Source organism: Adiantum capillus-veneris, chromosome 15, assembly GCF_014529385.1.
Source record: "Adiantum capillus-veneris isolate H3 chromosome 15, ASM1452938v2, whole genome shotgun sequence".
Lineage (NCBI taxonomy): Eukaryota > Viridiplantae > Streptophyta > Polypodiopsida > Polypodiales > Pteridaceae > Adiantum > Adiantum capillus-veneris.
In genome coordinates this window covers 14,421,830-14,442,564 of record NC_140945.1, presented here as the reverse complement: position 1 = coordinate 14,442,564, position 20,735 = coordinate 14,421,830, and the positions used below count along the sequence as shown (strand labels likewise).

General features: G+C 46.3%; 1 protein-coding gene across 1 annotated transcript in view; it reads left to right on the top strand.

Annotated features, from left to right (window-relative positions):
• The first annotated feature begins 3,877 nt into the window (after nt 1-3,877).
• The window catches only part of ABCD2 (ABC transporter family protein), a 72,579-nt gene continuing 55,721 nt past the window's right edge, over nt 3,878-20,735 (top strand). The window contains exon 1 of the mRNA XM_086530083.1: nt 3,878-4,257. Within this exon, the coding sequence (XP_086386209.1) occupies nt 3,985-4,257 (273 nt within the window). The 5' untranslated portion in view covers nt 3,878-3,984. The remainder of the gene's footprint in view (nt 4,258-20,735) is intronic.

The following is a 20,735-nucleotide window of genomic DNA, read 5'->3' as shown; positions in this document are numbered from 1 at the left end:
ATAGGCATAAGGAAAAGCCATGTGCAAACCAACACGTAGAAATGGCAAGCGCGCAAGCCATTTTTAAAACTGTGGGCAAGCCGTATACAAAGTAGAAAGCACAAATGGCAAGGGCGTAGCCTATTTTTAAAGTCCATTCACGCACTTGCCATTTCTACTTACCACTTTGCACCATGGCTTGTTGTTTTGCACACAACTTGCTATATGTGTTTGCTGCTTTGCATACAATTTTAACATTTGACAATTGATGGTTTGGGCAAGCCTTATGCATTCTTGTTAGCACAAACAGCAAAAGAGCGAGCCATTCTTGAAGGCCGTTTGCAGTTTTAAGAGAAAAAATGCAAACAAACTTCAAGAATGGTTTTCCATCTTGTCATTTGTGCTAATCACTTTATATACAGTTCATCCAAACCATCAATAACTAACTGGGTAATCCATATGCAAAGCATCAAGCACAATTGTCAAGAGGGAAAGCCATATGCGAAGTTCGTTTACATTTGTAAGAGGAAAAACACAAACGGTTTGTGCACTTGTTCAAGATGGAAAAGCGTTTCTAAAGTCTGTATATGTTCTTATGAGAAAATGCACAAATAGACTTTAGGAACGACTTGCCATTTTTTTGTTCGTCATGACCGCTTTGCATACAACTTGTCTAAACCATCAATAGGTAACTGGGCAAGCCATATGTGAAGTGGCAAGAACAAATGGCAATTGCACAAGCCGTTTCTAAAGTCCGTCTGCACCTTTTCTCTCCTAAAGTGAATGGACTTTATAAATGGCTTGCACGCTTGCCATTTCTATTTACCATCTTGTCTAGACCATCAATAGCTACAAGGGCAAACTATATGCGCACATATGGCAAGTGCACACACCATTTTTGAAGTTTGTTTGTGTTTTGAAGAATTTAAACGCAAACGAACTTAAAAAACGGTTGCACACTTGCTATATGTGCTTGTCGCTTGGTACACGGCTTGACCACTTGCCTCTTGATAGTTTGGGCTAACCCTAAGTGGAGTCAAATGACCAAACTAACTTGGCACTAAGCCGAGTTAGAGTAGCCAACTCTAAGCAGCTTGATACGGCAAACTTGAAGCAGTCAAACCATGAGCCGTTTATCCTAAGCGGCTAGTCCTAAGTACACTAAAACAGCCAAGCCAACTTGGCCCTAAGCCGGTTTAGAGCAGTCAAACCTAAGCGGCTTTATAGAACCAACCCTAAACTGCTTTACACAGCTTACTCAAAGCGGTCAAACCATAAGCTGCTAACCCTAAGCGGACTGAAATATCCAAACCAACACGACTCTAAGCGGATTCAGAGCAGAAAACCCTAAGCATCTTTACACTACCAACCTTAAGCAGCTAGCTCTAAGGGGATTGTTTAGAGCGGCTCGCTCTAAGCGGATTGTTTAGAGCGGCTAGCTCTAAGTGGCCAAACCATAAACTCTAAGCGGCTAATCCTAAGCACAATGAAAACGGCCAAACTAACTTGGCTATAAGCTGGGTTAGAGTGGCTAGCACTAAGTGGCTTTACATGGCCATATCGAAGCTAGCAAACCATAAACTTGAGACCCTAGGTCACTTTGAGTTGGCCGTTTAAAGCAGCCATAACATAAACCCTAGACCCTAAACGCAATGGATTACACATTTATGACTCCAAATTCAATTCTAAAAACTCATATGGACTCCTTATGACTATGTCTACTTGTAGTATCAGCCTTGTCTCTATTCTTATTAGCAAAAATAGCAAGATGACCCGTCATTTTTTAAGTTCGTTTGCATTTGTAAAAAAGAAAAATGCAAATATACCGACATCATAAATGGCTTGTCATCTTGCTGTTTGTGCCAAAAGCACATATCTAGACTTAAATCCTAAATTATAAATTTCAATCTTTAACTCAAAACCTAAATCTAACTGAAATGGTAATCTTAAACTAAAGTCAAACATAATTCCATTTAACACAACATAAAATCTAACTTTGAACTTAAACATAACACTAGTTATAAACCTAAGCTTATAATGTAAACTTAACTTTAGCTAACAAATATAAATTTATTATTTTTATTTAAATGAAATTTAAAAATGTGAATCAATTACTTAAATTTGAATTCAAAAATATAAACCCTAATTTAAATTCACTCTTTGAATTTACAAGTTGATAACAAAATAAAATTCCAATCTTACATTTTAAAGATAAAATATTCATATATTTGGAAATTATAATTTAAATTTAAATGAAGACTTCAATATCACATTGATATAAAAAAACAATAAGAATTAATTAACAAAAAAGTTGAAATCTTTCATATTTTAATTATTTTTTGATCTAATAATTAATTATATATTTTTTCTTTCTAAATTTCTTTGAATTTGTTGTACGTACATGCTTGTATTAGGTTATGTGTATGCTAGATCTACAATGTCTATGTGTAAGTGTGTGTGTGTGTCTTTTTATGTACACACAGAGAGAGTGAGAGAGAGAGGGAGAGAGGTGAAGCTTACCCACAACAAAAGGGGGGAGGGTGGATTTACCTCTTATCACGAATAGCTCAAAATGGGCTCGTGGCCTACTCCACAATTTTTTTTGCCCTCACTGACCGTTGATACCACTGTCGGTATTTGCATTGATATTTTCGACGTGCATATCAACATCGCGAGAAAGTCTAAAAAAGTGTCTCCCTTTTTGCGTTGATAGGCTAAAGGGTCGCTAGTAGTGGAGGACATAGAAAAAGAAGAAAAGCCATGTTTCTCTTCCTTCTCCCTCTCATTGTACTCTTTTGATAAGATAAACGATGAAGCTACCTCATTAAGTGACATGACCTACACATACACATATGGAGAGAGAGAGAGAGAGAGAGAGAGAGAGAGAGAGAGAGAGAGAGAGAGAACCAATCTGTTATCATTTTACCATTACACTAATTGTTTAATTTAACTTTTCTATTTTTTGTTGCATTTTTTGGTCTCTTTCCTTGTGTGCTACAACAAAACAAACACTTTTGCCATAAAATTTACAAAGCAAAGAGCACAACACCAATTTGGTGTGGCTATTTGGTTTGATATTTTTCTTTTACTTCCCATGCCTATGTAGTAGGGTAGATTGCACACTAGACTATGGGGCTGGGCACAACTTTCGTTTCTCTAATTTTTGGACAGACACAATGCCAACTCTCCAACGTACTTCTGGATGGAATTTTGTAGTCCATGCACTATATGGTTTTCAATAGCTTAGTATGTTTTAATTAGTGCCATAACACAACCCCTCTACCTTATTTTAATTATATATAATAAAGATAAAGAGATACCTTAGTTAGAGCTGAGTCTCCCTATGTTCTTAAGATTAAGTGTTGGTGTTAGAGGGCTCCCCCATACGCCCTGTGAAGGTTCCTTTTAGGGGCCCTTAAGGTATTTAACCAATGTCTCATACCAGCCCAAATTAGCTACATGATCGGCTATGAGGAGGAATGATGCGCTGCCTTAGATAAAGAAATACCTTGGTTAGAGCCGAGTCCCCCTATGTTCTTAAGATTTTAGCAAAATTAACTGTTACCCATTAAATTTTTGTGAGAACAAACTTAGACAAAAGCAAAAGAGAACGTGGGCTCTTTTAATATTTGAGAGCTTTTAGTCCTGACTTCTCATTGGTTAATCATGGTAGTGACTCCTTAATAAAAAGAAAGTCAAACGTTCAGCACCACTACTGTTTTCTAGGGTCTTGTCCCTTGTATATTACTAATATCATAATATTATTATTGTATGACCCGAAATATTACAATTACAATTTTATTAAATCTCACTAATGCCCTTAATGCATAGCGGAACGGGGCTCTTAGTCCCTTTCTAGGCCTAGTCAACAAGGCCAACATCGTTTATTTGTGTTTAATCTGAACTCTCTCCGAGCAACACGTGGAAGTCTGTAGTAGCGAGCTCAATCAAGCAGCTCAGGGTCGTTGAGAGGGAGAACAGAGAGAGCGAGAAAGAGCAGACCTTATGGCAGGAACCGCGCTAAAAGGCGCTCCCATTTCCTGTTATGGTGGTGGTCTCATCATTCTCGGAAGCTCCCCTTCTTTTGGGCTCCTACGGTTCAATGGACCGCGCCCCTTGTTGGTCATCAGATGTTCCGCAAAGGACACAGCTTCACAGGCCTCTGCCCCCACGTCGCCCATCACCAGACATCAACTCCGTGATGGAGGATCCACATCCACTGCGCTCCATGACCAAGTTTCGTGCATCCCGGACGAAACTCCTCCTTCCGAACAGAAGGTGCCGCTTTCCCTCCACTCCCCCTTTCTTTTCCCCCTTTCTTTTGCGTACAATTCTGTGACTTTCGTAAGGTTTGCCATTGCGTGGGTATGAGGGTGGAAAACAAAGTTTTGCTGTGAGCTGTTTGTCATTCCCTCAGTGTCTCAAGAATCTTACATGATGTAATAGAAAACAGTATGATGAGGGTTTCCATGAAAGGATTAGTGTCATTTCAAAAGAATTTATATGATGAGGGTTATCTGATGGGTGGAGGTAGGGGGCTGATTGCCAGACTTGCCTGCGAATAGAGAACCGCAAGTGAAGTATAGAGATGTAGACCCACTAGCATTTTACCTGTCTGGTCTGCCAAAATAAGGCCCTGGTGGCCAAACCTGTGTTTGCTGTGCCACATACTCACCACTTGCCCTCTTTTAAGCTTCACATACTCACCCGAAGTGCATGTCGCGTTTTCTTTTTCCTTTAAACTCATGCTTTCACCTCCATTGTGTCCCTCAGATCTTCTTGTTGTAAGTGTACCACCCCTTTTCCTTCTCTCATCACTGAATCCTGCCTCTATCTCCATTCCATATCTTTCTGGCTACTGGTGCCTGTATTTAAGAGAGGCAGGACTGAGGGCGGGCGCAGAGGGCGAGAGGCTGGTGACCGGGGGGGGGGGGGGGGGGGGAGCGGGGGCGTGTAGGTGGATGGCGAGCAGCAGCGAGCCCAAATGTAGTACACATTTAAAGAAGACCGACTCAGTCGAAACTTTACTTTAAGCTTTAACACACAGAGAAACCTTGCAGAAGAAACGTGTAATGGGAATTAACACTTCAAAGTACACACAGCTCGGAAGCTAGAATGCTCCGAGCAAACGCCGACTACCTTTAGGCCCCAAAAACTGACGCCCCTTTCGGTATTTCTTTATTCCTTTAGAGGGTAAAGTTACAAAACTAGAGCCCTGAGGATCTTCACCTGTATCCAACTAGATCTCACCTGTTCTGGCAAAATTTCGGCAGCATAATGTCCCCACTCGCCCTTAACAAATCTCCTTGCTGGAACTCACTTCCAAAGACTTAAACCCTATGATTTTAGCCCAAAAACAGCAATTACAGCTCGCTGTATTTACTGGTTTTTATTTGCAAAGTTTCTCTGCGTATTAAAGTAAAGTTTCTAGTGAAAGTCCAAGTCCACTGTCTTATGGCTCGGTTTCAGTCATCTATGAATGTCAAGAAGTATAACGCTCCCCCTAGAGACTTGACTGGCATAGGTCCGTACAAGTTGCTATGAACGAGATCTAGAGGACTCCCTAACTCCTTGTCCAAGGGCGCTGATGTCAACCTAGTCTGTTTGCCATAGATGCAATGCTCACATAAAGAGAAGTTAGAGTAATCTAACACAGGGATATATCCAGAACGCTACGAGACTTTCATTCCCTTTTGACCAATGTGACCTAGCCGGCTATGCCACAACTCTCTAGACGGCAGCTCGACTACACAAATAGAATTCTCTTTTACGGAAGAGATATAAAGTGAGTACAATGAGCCAGATTTCTGGCCTTTAAGCATGACCAGATTTCTCTTGTTAGGAAGTATAATGCTCCCCCTAGAAACTTGATTGGCATAGGTCCGCACAAGTTGCTACGAACGAGATCTAGAGGACTCACTAACTCCTTATCCAAGGGCGCTGATGTCAACATAGTCTGTTTGCCATAGATGCAATGCTCACATAAAGAGAAGTTAGAGTAATCTAACACAGGGATATATCCAGAACACTGCAAGACTTTCATTCCCTTCCGACTCATATGACCTAGCCGGCTATGCCACAACTCTCTAGACGACAGCTCGACCACACAAATAGAATTCTCTTTCACGGAAGAGACATAAAGTGAGTACAATGAGCTAGATTTCTGGCCTTTAAAGCATGACCAGATTTCTCTTCTTGATAATCCAAGAACCATGAGCAAATATGGTAGTGTAACCCAAATTATTCAGCTGTCCAAACTCTTTGTCAATTTGGGTATATGTGTCACGAAGACGTGGCAGTTATTAACCATGTCACAGAGATGTGGCAACTGCTAACCTTGGTTGTTGGTTTCTTTCCAATGGGGTTTATTTTATTTGTTTTGAGACCCTCTTTTTGAAGTAGCAAACGGTCGAACATTGTATGGCCAATGTGAACGGTAGATTCACCCGCAGGCGGGAAGTGGTCGGCACTGGAATTCGTATGGTAAGAGGATGTCTAGGCTCAGAGCAAGATCAATAGGTCCCCCCCGTCGCACTTAGCAAGTTGGTGGATACTAGGAAGTGAACTCAATTAAGGCGTAAAGTCAAGGTGGGACTACCAACAAAAAGTATCCGACAGTTGGGCCACATTGCACTTTTGGATGCGGCTCCAATGAGGATAGATGGTCAGAAGACCAGTGGGAGCCCAACGGAAGCATCTCCTAAAATTTAGGGAACTGCTATTTTGGGCCGTAAAATGTGTTCGCGTCATTACCTCCGGTATGACTAGGGGAACACTTTATAACTCTGCCGCGAAGTCAACTGACGCGTCGGTTGGGATATTTTTAAGCGGCGAACCCGAAACGGGAAAATGCTTGAAAATGCGCCAAGTGTCACATTTTGGTGAACTTTCCTCTTGCAGAAAAATGGGCGCTGATTTTTATGCTGGGAGAGGCCTCATTTCAGCTTTTGTCACAGGTTAAGAGCTATGGAGTGCTTCCTTTCCCTCTCATGTACAGTGTGGTGCTAGGAGTGATGCCCTGCACACTACACACTGCTCTCTCTCTCCCCTACGTGCAATTATGTGATGTCCCACAAGAGGGCTACTCATTTGATTGATGTACAGTTGTGTGGGTTCATGCTTTTGTGCTGAGGCAAGAGCCTCCTTGAGCAGGAACAGGGGTAGCTAACTGCTGCTCCAAAGCAGGCACTGGTGAGGGTCATAACCTCACCGTACAGGTGCAAAATCAGCGCTGTGTATGCGCTGTAAATTCACTGTTTTTCAGCCGTACGGACGCCAGGATCATTGGGAATCGTGCCCCACTGGCAAAGGACAGTCAGGGGACTGTTTGGGGCTGAAAACAGGGCAAAAACCAGTAAATACAGCGTGCTGAATTTACTGTTTTTGGACAGGAATCAGAGGGTATATGACAGTGCAAGCGAGTTCCAGCAGGGGAATTGGTTTCGCGCAAGTTTTGGGGCTGTTATGCTGCCGAAATTTGGCCAAATCAAATGGTATCTAGGTGGATACACGTGAAGGATTCCGAGGACCTTACCTTGTAATTTCCCCTCCTAAAGAATAAAGAAATACCGAAAGGGGCGCCAATTTTGGGGCCTACAGGTTGTCGGCGTCTGCTCGGAGCATTCTAGCTTCCGAGGTGTGTGTGTGATTAAGTGTTAATTCCCATTACAGGTTCTCTTTGCAAAGTGCTCTGTGTGTGTGTATAAAGTAAAGAATTTCGGGTGAAAGCCAACGCCTACCGCCCTACGGGCCGGTTTCATGGTTCCATTGCCGGGACATCAATCACTTTTTCCTTAAAGAGTGAGCCTGGATTGTTCAGGGTAAAGACGCACAGTGCAAGAACGCGGGGATTACACTATGGCCGACATGGGGAAGGGAATTATGGAAGAGGGTTCCTATAAGGGAAGTATGTGCCACTTCCCCCAACTTTCCAGCCCCGTTTTCCAGTGATTACTCGCGTCCCTTGTATTCGGCACTCTTTTATGATATTGATCATTCGTTCGCGTCCCTCATTCTCGTGTCCCTCTTGCGTGGGCCCACGGCCCGTGGCTGTCCACCACGTTTTCGGCCCGTTCTGCCTCGTTTTTCCACGTTTGCTCCGCGTTCTCGGCCCGTGTGGCCCCGTTTTGCCCCGTTTCACCACGTTCCTTGCGTGATTGCCCCGTTTTGCCCCGTTCCGCGCATTTTCTCCACGTTCCTCACAGTTTTTCACCGTTTTGTCTCGTTTGAACCGCGTTTCGCCCCGTTTTCACCGCGTTCTTCGCATTCTTGCCCCGTTTTTTAGCGTTTTACCTCGTTTTGCCCCGTCTTACACCGTTTGGGACCGGTTTTCACCGTTTTTGAGCAGTTTTTCGCAGTTTTCGCCGTTTTGGACCTAGTTTCGCATTGTTTCATAGTTTTTCAACGTTTTCAAGCCGTTTTCGCACAGTTTGTCAGTTTTCGACATTTTTGAGTTTTTTCTTTTCGGTTTCGGCCACAAAAATACAGGAATGGTTGGAGATCAAGAATATGATGACGGCTACAGAACCGAGCTTGATCTAAATAAGAAGAAGAAGAAAGAAACAAAGACACGACAAGATGCACAAGACACAATAGAAAGAAGACTCGAGGCCCGCATCATGGCCTCCGTGGAACAACAAATCAACCTGATGTCGGCTAACCTGGGTGATTTGATTCAAACACAGCTAGGCCAACGATACGAAGACCAACCAGGTCCCAGCAATGTCAACACGCGGCGTAACACCCAAAGACGAACACGACTCGAAGATGAAGATGATCAGGATGATCAAAGTGAAAGACGCTACTACAGCCCGGACCGACATCTAGAAGACGAAAACAGACTGGGAAAATTCAAACCCAGTCCCCCAGAGAAATACAAAGGCAACCGCTCCTCACTGGCACTCAACAAGTGGTTCAGCGAGGTCGAAGACTACATGCAGTGGAACAGCATAGGCAGACGCAGATATGTGCAAGTGGCCAAAACCTTTCTGGCCGACGACGCCTATGTCTGGTTCCTCACTGAACAGCAATCAAAGCATTGGGAGAACTGGGAGGATCTACAAAAAGACATGCTAAGCTATTTTGTCCCAGAAAATGAGGGCAACAAAGTCAGGGATTCGTGGCGCGATCTACACCAAGACGGCCACATATCATACTACATTGTCAAGTACCGGCGACTCATGCTCCAACTCCCATTGATGCACACAGCAGACAGGCTGCATGGTTTCCTGTACGGCCTTAAGCACTGGGCCCGCCGAGAGGTAGAGAAACAGAGTCCCAACACCTGGGAAGTGGCCGCCAACATGGCAGAAAAGCTCCGTGACACAAACACCACACCAGGTTTGCCTCCAAACAACCGTCCCAACAATTTTGCACCCAACCACTGGCCTAACCCACCCGTCGGGCAAGGTCGCGGATTTGTACAGAATAACAGAAGCAATGTTACTCGCCCCCCACCGCCCAATCTCAACCCGGGACTAGGCCGCGGAAATGGCGCCTTAGTCCCACGCAGCGTTTTTGCAAGCAACTCCTACAATCCCACACCCAACAGTTTTGCCTCCCAGAACTACAACGGCAATAATAACAACCTGTTCCCTGACCGCGTGTGGTGCAACGACTGCAAGAAGGATCATGGTCCCTACTACGCTTGTGTACGCAAGCGCAATTACACCTCAACATCATATGGCAGAGCCAACACCATACAAATCGAAGAACCACCCTCCCCCCCCCAACGAAGAATCGAAGAAACGGCTGACGCTAGTGCTGACCAACAACTTCGGATTGGAGCCGTAGCCCTCCACCCTCAATGCATGGCAGCATCAATCACGGACATTCAGAACTTGTATGTCCAGACAACGATTGGGACCCATCAACAATGGATCATGGTAGACTCAGGCGCTACACACAATTTCCTATCCCCTCAGTGTGCCGCTCGCCTGGGCCTACGCCTCACCACTGTCAATGAAACGACCGTCAAATTTGCCCAAGGAAAGGATAACAACGTAAAGGTAGCACGTCAAGTGAGGGTCGAGATGGGTGAATTCACATGTCGCCTTGACTTCATAGTGGTCCCAATGGACGACTTTGAGGCCATCATTGGTCTGTCCTTCAACGACAAGTATCTCATTGCACTCCTCGGCATGAAGGTGGATCAGTTACTGCTAAATAATCAAGGCAAAGCAGTGACAGTGCAAGGCGCCAGACTCACAACGAAGCAAGCATTCACCCGTCAGGCGCATACGCAATCCAAAGTCCCTACCATCAACCGCCAAGACCCTGCACAGTTAGCAGCGATGAAAGGAAAACAGAAACTCCCAGAATACTCGTCCCCCAAACTCAAACCTCATGAGTGGTCCAAGCAATCAGAGAGTGCTTCTCAAGAAAGGAGCTCAGGTTCATCTCTGCATCATGCAAGCAAAGGAGCAACCCACAGCAAGGCTCAACTCCATCACCATCGAGCAAGCCAAAGTGGGCGACCCCTCCCTTACCCCCATCCTCCAGAAGTACAAGGATGTCATGCCCCCAGAACTCCCCCTTGGCCTACCCCCCCCTCGGCAAATTCAACATGAAATTGACCTCATCCCAGGAAGCACACCCCCGGCAAAGGCCCCCTACCGCATGAACGACACCGAGCTCAAAGAGCTCAAGAAGCAACTCCAAGAGTTAGAAGACCAAGGGTTCATCCGACCAAGCAGCTCCCCTTTTGGCGCCCCAGTCTTGTTCGTCAAGAAGAAAGACGGTTCGATGCGACTCTGCGTGGATTACCGGGCCCTGAACAAGATCACTATCAAGAACAGGTACGCAGTCCCCCTCATGGAAGATCTGCTGGATAGACTACAGGGTGCCCAATACTTTACTCGCATCGACCTCCGATCAGGCTACCACCAAGTCCGCATCGCCTCTAAAGACATCCTGAAGACTGCCTTCCGCACCCGCTACGGCTCCTGGGAATGGATGGTCTTAGGGTTCGGTCTCACCGGCGGTCCGGGTACTTTCTGCAGAATCATCCATAACAGTTTCCGCGACATGATTGACGACTACCTCATCACTTACATCTATGATCTGCTCATTTACAGCAAAACCTTAGAAGAGCACCAGAAGCATGTCGCGGCAGTACTCCAGCGCCTCCGGGAACAACAACTTTATGCCAAGCTGGAGAAGTGTGAGTTCGCTGTCCGGAAGATCGAGTTCCTTGGCTTCATTGTCACGTCCGAAGGAATTATGGTGGACCTCAAGAAAGTCGATGCTGTCATCAAGTGGGCCCCACTGACATCCATCAAAGAAGTCCGAGAGTTCGTGGGTTTCTGTCAGTACACCCGCCGCTTCATCCGCGACTTCAGCAAGATTGCGGCGCCACTGACAGAGATAACCAAAGGCCACAAACCCTTTCAGTGGACCTCTAAAGAAGAAGAAGCCTTTGAGAACCTGAAGATAGCCATGTGCAGTACCCCTGTCCTTCGACTACCCGACTTCACCAAACCTTTTGAAGTCCACACCGATGCCTCCGATGGTGCCATTGGCGGTGTCCTCATGCAAGAACATCAACCCATCACCTACGAGTCCCACAAGTTCACAGATGTGGAGACCAGATGGACCACCCATGAGAAGGAAATGCTCGCTGTCGTCCACTGCCTCCGAAAGTGGCGACACTATGTCCAAGACAAACACACCAAGGTATACACTGACAACATCTCCCTCAAGTACTTCCAGACACAACCCAAACTCACCCCCAAGCAAGCTAGATGGCAAGATACTCTCGCAGAATACGACATCGACATCATACACAAACCAGGTACTACAAATGTCATGCCAGATGCTCTCAGCCGAATGCCCACCCTCACGGCTATCTCCACAGCAACCAGCACTTTACGCCAACGGATCCTCGACGCACAAAAAGCTGATCCTGCTGTTCTCCGCATGCTCAACGACCACATCTCTGGGAGAGCGGCAGTGGGTCTTTTTGAAGTCAAAGATAACCTCTTCTACGCACATGGAAAAATCTACATCCCCAATGACCCAGAGTTAAAGAAAGACCTCATGTGGGAGGCTCATGACTGCAAGCTAGCTGGACATGGGGGCCAGAAGAGGTCTTATGACAAACTCCATCAACACTACATGTGGCCAAAAATGAAGGACGATGTAATCGACTACGTGCGTACCTGCCCAACCTGCCAACTGGTCAAAGCCCAAAGAGTCAAGCCTGCTGGCCTCCTCCACCCAATGCCAACACCCTCCCGGCCTTGGGACATGGTAAGTATGGACTTCATCGTCGACCTCCCCCCCTCCCACGGCCACACCACCATCATCGTGGTCGTCGACTACTTCACCAAGCAAGCTCACTTCATACCTGCAAAGCCTCCCGTCACAGCCTACTAAGTAGCCAAACACTTCTTCGCCAAAGTATTCAAATACCACGGCCTCCCCTTAGCCTTAGTGTCTGATCGCGACACCCGCTTCCTCAGCGACCTCTGGCGCGAGCTCTTCAAGCTGCTAGGAACCCAGCTCCGCTTCTCCTCCGCCTACCACCCAGAAACCGATGGCCAAACAGAAAGAGTCAACCAAGGCATTGAAGACTACATCCGCAACTACGTCAAAGCAGATCAAAAGGACTGGTCCGAATACATGGACATCATGGAATTCCACTACAACAACTCCATCCATAGCAGCACTGGCTACACCCCCTTCGAGCTCTCCACAGGTAAAGAAGTCATCACCCCTCTTGCACTGGCAACCGGCGACGTGCATGCCCAGGATCTGGAATGTGAAGAGTTTTTGCAGCAATGGCAAACACGCATGCAACGCGCAAAGAAGAGTCTCGAGCAAAGCAAGGTACGCATAGCCAAATACGCCAACCAAAAGAGAAGACCGGCCGAGCTGTTCCAAGAAGGTGACTTGGTATTGGTAAGCTCCCAAAATATCAACCTCCCTCAAGGCCTCTCCCCGAAGTTCAACCACCGATTCTACAGGCCATACAAGGTGCTCAAGAGCTACAACGACATCACCTACAAGCTGGAGCTACCCCCACAAATCAACATCCACAACGCTTTCCATGTAAGTCTCCTCAAGAGGTTTGCACCGGATAGCACCTATGGTCGGAATGTCCCCGAATATGTAAAGGATGGCCCGCCCAATGAGCCGGAGGCCATCCTAAAGTCGCGCTTTGGGCGCCGGGGACAACTATTCTATGTCAAGTGGCGCAACCGACCCATGACGGAATGCACTTGGGTACCTGAAGAAATCATGCTCCGTCTCGGACGACCCCTTGTGCTCCGATTCTACAACATGCCCACTGAAGAGGAGGACATCGATCAACATGACACCACATAGAATAGTCCTCAACCCCCTTGTAAATAGCACCACCCTAGGTAGCTAGACATTTTGGAACAACAACAAACTCTCATCTTTGTAAATATCCACCCCTCAACCTCGGCAACAAATTTTGTATCGGCACGCCTCAAAACCCCGGCATGACGTGGGCGTCAAGCTCTCTCAACCCGGGGGAGTATATAAGGGAAGTATGTGCCACTTCCCCCAACTTTCCAGCCCCGTTTTCCAGTGATTACTCGCGTCCCTTGTATTCGACACTCTTTTATGATATTGATCATTCGTTCGCGTCCCTCATTCTCGTGTCCCTCTTGCGTTCAGTTTTCAAGTTGCGTTCTTGTATGTGCGTTTGCTTACCTGCAGGTCCCGTTTGCATCGCAGGTGAGCCGGCGCGGCCCCGTTTCAGCGACGCCCCGAACGAGGGCGTCACAGTTCCTCTCCAAAGGACAGGTAGGAGATTCCTATGGTTTTTGAGATTGGCGAGAGCTCACGGCCACGTCAGTCTGTACCTCCTGTCAACGTGAATGTCCCTCCAGTAGTACAGGGCTTTATGACAGGGCAACTTGAGGATGATGCGTTTAAGACTCAGTTAGTTGCCGCGGTGAATGTCTTTTCGCAGCTGGTGCAGAATCCGAGGTTTATGGAATTCTTGCAAGCGCCACTAGTGCAACATCAAAATAGGCAACCTACGCCGCGTACGGAGCTTGTTGAAGCTCAAGCCCAGGTACTTCATGATGCGCAGGAGGAAAGGGAACACTCGCATGTTGCGGAGTCGGGGGCTCCAAAGCAGGTTCCTCCCGTGCTTGATCAGGTGGCTAGAACGCCTATTCCACAGGTTATGCCAGTTCAGACCGCCACCTTTCAGAGCCAGCATGCTGTCTTGAATGGACAGGGAGCTGGATACCAGGCTATGCACTCAATTTTTCCACCACCCACGGTACATCCTGGGTATTTCGGGGGTGGATCAGTGTTCCAAAGTATGGCTGGTTATGCGCTTGGAAGTCAGCCGTACATGCCAGGAACAGTGTTCGGGGGTATGCAAGGCATCATGCCAAACCCCATGTATGGTACTATCGGCATGCAGCAAGGTTTCCACGGCAACCAGGGCCAGTTTGGGGTGCCACAGGCTCATTTTGGCATGGCTGGTTTTTCTGGACAGCAGCTAGATATCGCACCTCTGATGCAAAATGTGAATGGCCAACACGTGCCGATCATGCCTAGTACAGTGCCCATGTTGCAGACCATCCCGTATGACAACTTGGGGGCACTAGAGAAGCCGAAGGCTTACAAAGAAGGTGGTGCAGCGGTAAAGTTCAGTACCTTTAGTGGTTTCGAGGATAAGACAAAGGCACTCACTTTCCTCCAGCAGTTTGATACAGCTTATGCGGGAGGGAATTTTACAGAGGCCTCGAAGGTCAAGAAAGCTGCCACTTTCTTAAAGGACAATGCGCTTACATGGTGGACGGCATTGTTAATGCAAGGACAGGCACCCGCCACTTGGGTTTACTTCAAGCAAATGTTTGCATCTGCTTGGCTATCAAATGAATTTGAAGCCGATGTCCTGACAGATTGGCACCAGCTTACGGCAGCTTCGTGCAAGAGCTTGCTGGAGTACAATAGGAGGTTTTGTAAAGCATTACTCTCAGTGACCTCCTACAGATTTGTGCCATTGACAGAGCAGATAGAGAAGTATTGTTGTGGGCTGCCTAAAGGGCTTCGCGATTACTGTACAAAGAACAGAGTGGCTACCCTTACTCAGCTTATGGAAGTTGCGAACACTGGTCTTGCCCTGTTGAAAGGAGAGGACAGTGGATTTCCGAGCAGTGATAAAGGAGGGCAGCAAAAGAAAAATTCAGCGACGAAGCCCTTTGTGAAAACGGCTCCTGATGCGTCATAGGGGTCAGAACAGGCCACCAAAGACAAGGATTCAGCTGGGACTTCTGGAGCGCAGGCAAAGAAACAGAAAAGGAAGCCTTTTGTGCGCAAGTCGCTCGAGGAAAAGAAGGTCCTAATGGCTGAGAACAAATGCTTTATATGCGAGCAGCCTGGTCATATTTCTATAAATTGTCCACAAAGGAAAAGGCCAGCTGACTCAGAGGATAAAGAAGACCAGAAAGGCAAAAAGCCCAAACCCACGGCAGGTTTAGTGCCAGACATGGTGGGTGACAGGCCCAGCACAGATGCCAGTGAGTTATGCAGGGCATGGGGTAAAGTTAGGGATCAGACGACACTCATCTTCTTTGATCCAGGTGCCAAAGCCAACTTTATCTCACCAGAGTTAGCTATGAAGCTCGGCATCAAAGCTGAAGAGATGGGGTACACAGCAGAGGCAGGGTTGGCATGTCCTGGCCACTCAGAGTGTGTTACTCCCATCATTGGAAAACTGCGTCTGCATATTCAGTCGTATGTGGACACTGAAGAGTTTTACATCATGCCGCTGGAAGGTTGTGACACCTTGTTGGGGATCCCGTGGATGTTCCGAGTGCATGGAGTCTTGGATGCCTACAACAAAAAGATCACTGTACAACATAGGGGCAAAACTCACATCTTGGATGTAAAGCTTAAAGGAGAGTCAGTCCCTATTGTATCTGCTTCTGCTATCACTTCTGTAATAAAGAATCATCTTTCTGTGTACTTGATTTTTGCACGTGATGTCTCAGATAGTGATCAGTCAAATTTATCTGTGTTAGATAAAGAAAGGTCAGCATTTTTGCAAAAGTTTAGTGACTGTTTTTCTGATTCATTACCGTCGCAATTGCCGCTAGAGAGACTTGAGGACCATCGGATAGATTTGGTGCCCGGGTGTAGCCCACCAAATAGACCTCCCTACAGGGTTATTGCGGCGCAACAGAAAGAGATTATGGGCCAGGTTGAGGAGTTATTAGAGAAGGGGCTGATTCAGCCTAGTTCTTCACCGTTTTGCTCCCCAGTGCTCCTAGTGCAGAAGAAGGATGGCTCATGGCGCATGTGTATTGATTACCGTGCGTTGAATAAGAATACCATCAAGAATAGGTTTCCTATTCCTCGCATTGATGATATTCTCGATCGTTTAGAGGGTGCTGCAATTTTCAGCAGGATAGACCTGAAGAGTGGGTACCATCAGATTCGTATAAGCCCAGAGGATGTCCACAAGACTGCGTTTAGAACGACATTTGGTCTTTATGAGTTTCTAGTGATGCCGTTTGGGCTAACAAATGCTCCTACCACGTTCAACAGAATGATGGACCGGATTTTCCGCTCGCATCAACAGTTTGTTGGAACATTCTTCGATGACATGATTGTGTATTCGAAGAATGAAGAGGAGCATAGGCGTCACTTGACCATTGTGTTCGAAGAGCTGCGCAGTCACAGGTTACTTGTCAATCCTAAGAAAAGTGAATTCTTCCTTGAAGAGATCCACTTTCTGGGCCACATAGTCTCAAAGGATGGTGTTAGAATGGATCCCGCAAAGGTCGAAGCTATCAAGACATGGCCAGACTTGAAGACTGTGCACGATGTCAGAAGCTTCTTGGGATTGTGTTCCTACTATAGAAGGTTTATCATAAATTTTGCAGAGATAGCATCGCCTCTTCACGCATTGCAAAAGAAAGAGGTCACTTTCAGATGGACCCAAAAAGAGATTTCAGCTTTTATTCTCTTAAAGGAAAAGTTGACTTCAGATCCAGTTATTGTTCTGCCAGATCTCAGGAAGTCATTTGTGGTCCAGTGTGACGCGTGTGGCAGTAGCATCGGAGCAGTGCTAATGCAAGATGGACGGGTAGTAGCCTATGAAAGCCGAATTTTGCAAGGGCCAGAGAGGACTATGCAAGTCTATGAGAAAGAGCTCTTGGCCGTGATTCATGCGCTTTCTAGCTGGAAGCACTACCTCTTAGGTGCTGATTTTGTTGTCCAAACAGATCATCAGACCTTGCGATACTCCTTGACACAGTCAAAGTTATCCGAAAAGCATATGCGATGGGCAAACATTCTTTCCATGTTCCACTTCCAGATTATGCATGTGGAAGGCAAGAAGAATGTTGTGGCTGATGCGTTATCAAGAAAGCCACAAATTTCAGCTGTGTCGATTCCTTATCATCATGAGTTAGATGACATGAAGGAACAGTATACTGTTGATGAAGATTTTGCAAGGATCTTTGAACAATTACAAGAGGGGCAACATCACGAGCACTACCTCCTCAGAGATGGTTTTATGATGATGCATGGCAGACTTTGTGTCACTAGGCCACTGCGACATAAGGTCATGGAAGAGAGTCATGTCCCACCGTATGCAGGGCATCGTGGCACTGATGTAACAGTTAAAGCGGTAGAGGCGTTCTTCTATTGGCCTACCTTGAGGAGAGATGTGGATGCCTTTGTGCGAGCATGCATAGTTTGCCAAAAGGTCAAGTTTGACAGGCAAAAGGCACCAGGGTTGTTACAACCACTCCCGATTCCGGATAAGCCATGGGAAAGCATTGCTATGGACTTTATCTTTGATCTTCCAAGGATGCCAACAGGGAATGATGGTATATGGACCATTATCTGTAGGTTCAACAAGCAGGCCCATTTTATCCCTGTCAGGAAGAAGATAAAATCTGATCAGATGGCACGCTTGTTCATGTACAATGTGTTTAAGTACCATGGTATGCCACAATCGATTATCAGTGATCGTGATCCTCGCATGACCAGTTTGTTCTGGAGAGGATTGTTTGAGAACATGGGTACTACGCTCAAGTTCTCGTCTTCGTTTCATCCACAAACTGATGGATAGTCAGAAGAGGCCAATTCTACTGTCTTAGCTGAAATGCTATGTGTCAGATAATAAGGGCAAGTGGGAACAGTATTTGCCTATGCTTGAGTATGCGTACAATAATACGGTGCATTCGTCTACTGGCAAAGCACCTTTTGAAATTGTTGAAGGCGGCAAAAAGGTTCCTCCCATTTTGCACACAAAGGACAAGATCTTTGAGGCAGATCGATATGTTGAGAACATGGATGAGATGTATAAGAAGATTAAAGTTGCCTTGGAGAAGACTCAGGCAAAACAGAAAAAGGTTGCTGATCGTCACCGTCGTGAATTGCTACTATCACCTGGTGATTGGGTTCTCTTAAGGTTCGAAAAGGCAAGGTTAAAGAAGATGAAGGGCAAGGAACGGCTGTTTCCTAAGCTCAGCATGCGTTACTATGGGCCTTTTCAAGTGCTTGACAAGATCAGCGATGTGGCTTACAGGCTGAAATTGCCTGATGCGTGGAAGATTCATAATGCGTTTCGCGTGAGTCTTCTAAGACCCTTCGTGGGTGATGTGCCAGAAGATATGCCAGTTGAGGATCAACCAGAAGTTGAGGAACTTGATGAGATCCTGGTACCTGAGCAAGTTTTGGCACATAAGGACAGAAAAGTTAAAGGACAAGTTGCAAGACGTTATTTGGTGAAGTTCAAGAACTATCCACCTATGGATGCAAAGTGGATGGAAGAGCATGAACTGTCAGAGTCACCAAATGTATTGCAGCTTTACCTTGAAGCCTTTGGGTTACAGCCTACTTATGCCCCAACCCAACGTGTGCAAAGGAGGGGTAATGATAGAGCTAGTACATCAAATGTACATATGAATTCAGTGCCATAGATGGAAATGGCAAAAGTATGAAGGCCTCATTAAGTCATTTGTATCTATGTATGTTACGACCTTTCTTGCGGATACATGCGATGATAAAAGAGTGTTAATAGCACAAGATCATCAGTGGCGTGTATTTATGGTATGCAATCGAGGACGTTTTTCAAGAGGGGGGTATGTCACGAGGACGTGGCAGTTATTAACCATGTCACAGAGATGTGGCAACTGCTAACCTTGGTTGTTGGTTTCTTTCCAATGGGGTTTATTTTATTTGTTTTGAGACACTCTTTTTGAAGTAGCAAACGGTCGGACATTGTATGGCCAATGTGAACGGTAGATTCACCCGCAGACGGGAAGTGGTCGGCACTGGAATTCGTATGGTAAGAGGATGTCTAGGCTCAGAGCAAGATCAATAGGTCCCCCCCGTCGCACTTAGCAAGTTGGTGGATACTAGGAAGTGAACTCAATTAAGGCGTAAAGTCAAGGTGGGACTACCAACAAAAAGTATCCGACAGTTGGGCCACATTGCACTTTTGGATGCGGCTCCAATGAGGATAGATGGTCAGAAGACCAGTGGGAGCCCAACGGAAGCATCTCCTAAAATTTAGGGAACTGCTATTTTGGGCCGTGAAATGTGTTCGCGTCATTACCTCCGGTATGACTAGGGGAACACTTTATAACTCTGCCGCGAAGTCAACTGACGCGTCGGTTGGGATATTTTTAAGCGGCGAACCCGAAACGGGAAAATGCTTGAAAATGCGCCAAGTGTCACATTTTGGTGAACTTTCCTCTTGCAGAAAAATGGGCGCTGATTTTTATGCTGGGAGAGGCCTCATTTCAGCTTTTGTCACATGTTAAGAGCTATGGAGTGCTTCCTTTCCCTCTCATGTACAGTGTGGTGCTAGGAGTGATGCCCTGCACACTACACACTGCTCTCTCTCTCCCCTACGTGCAGTTATGTGATGCCCCACAAGAGGGCTACTCATTTGATTGATGTACAGTTGTGTGGGTTCATGCTTTTGTGCTGAGGCAAGAGCCTCCTTGAGCAGGAACAGGGGTAGCTAACTGCTGCTCCAAAGCAGGCACTGGTGAGGGTCATAACCTCACCGTACAGGTGCAAAATCAGCGCTGTGTATGCGCTGTAAATTCACTGTTTTTCAGCCGTACGGATGCCAGGATCATTGGGAATCGTGCCCCACTGGCAAAGGACAATTAGGGGACTGTTTGGGGCTGAAAACAGGGCAAAAACCAGTAAATACAGCGTGCTGAATTTACTGTTTTTGGACAGGTATCAGAGGGTATACGACAGTGCAAGCGAGTTCCAGCAGGGGAATTGGTTTTGCGCAAGTTTTGGGGTTGTTATGTTGTCGAAATTTGGCCAAATCAAATGGTATCTAGGTGGATACACGTGAAGGATTCCGAGGACCTTACCTTGTAATTTACCCTCCTAAAGAATAAAGAAATACCGAAAGGGGCGCCAATTTTGGGGCCTACAGGTTGTCGCATCTGCTCGGAGCATTCTAGCTTCCGAGCTATGTGTGTGATTAAGTGTTAATTCCCATTACAGGTTCTCTTTGCAAAGTGCTCTGTGTGTGTGTATTAAGTAAAGAATTTCGGGTGAAAGCCAACGCCTACCGCCCTACGGGCCGGTTTCAACATGTTTGACATTGTACAGCATAAACTCGGTGTCATTACGCATAGAAAACTTGATACTGCCCACATCGAATATATCAGGCTCATAAGAGTTGCCTAGCTTCACCGTGCCATGCGTGGCAGTGTATGTAGAGAATCACTCCTTGTGAGGAGTCACATGAAAGCTAGCACCTAAGTCCACAACCAATT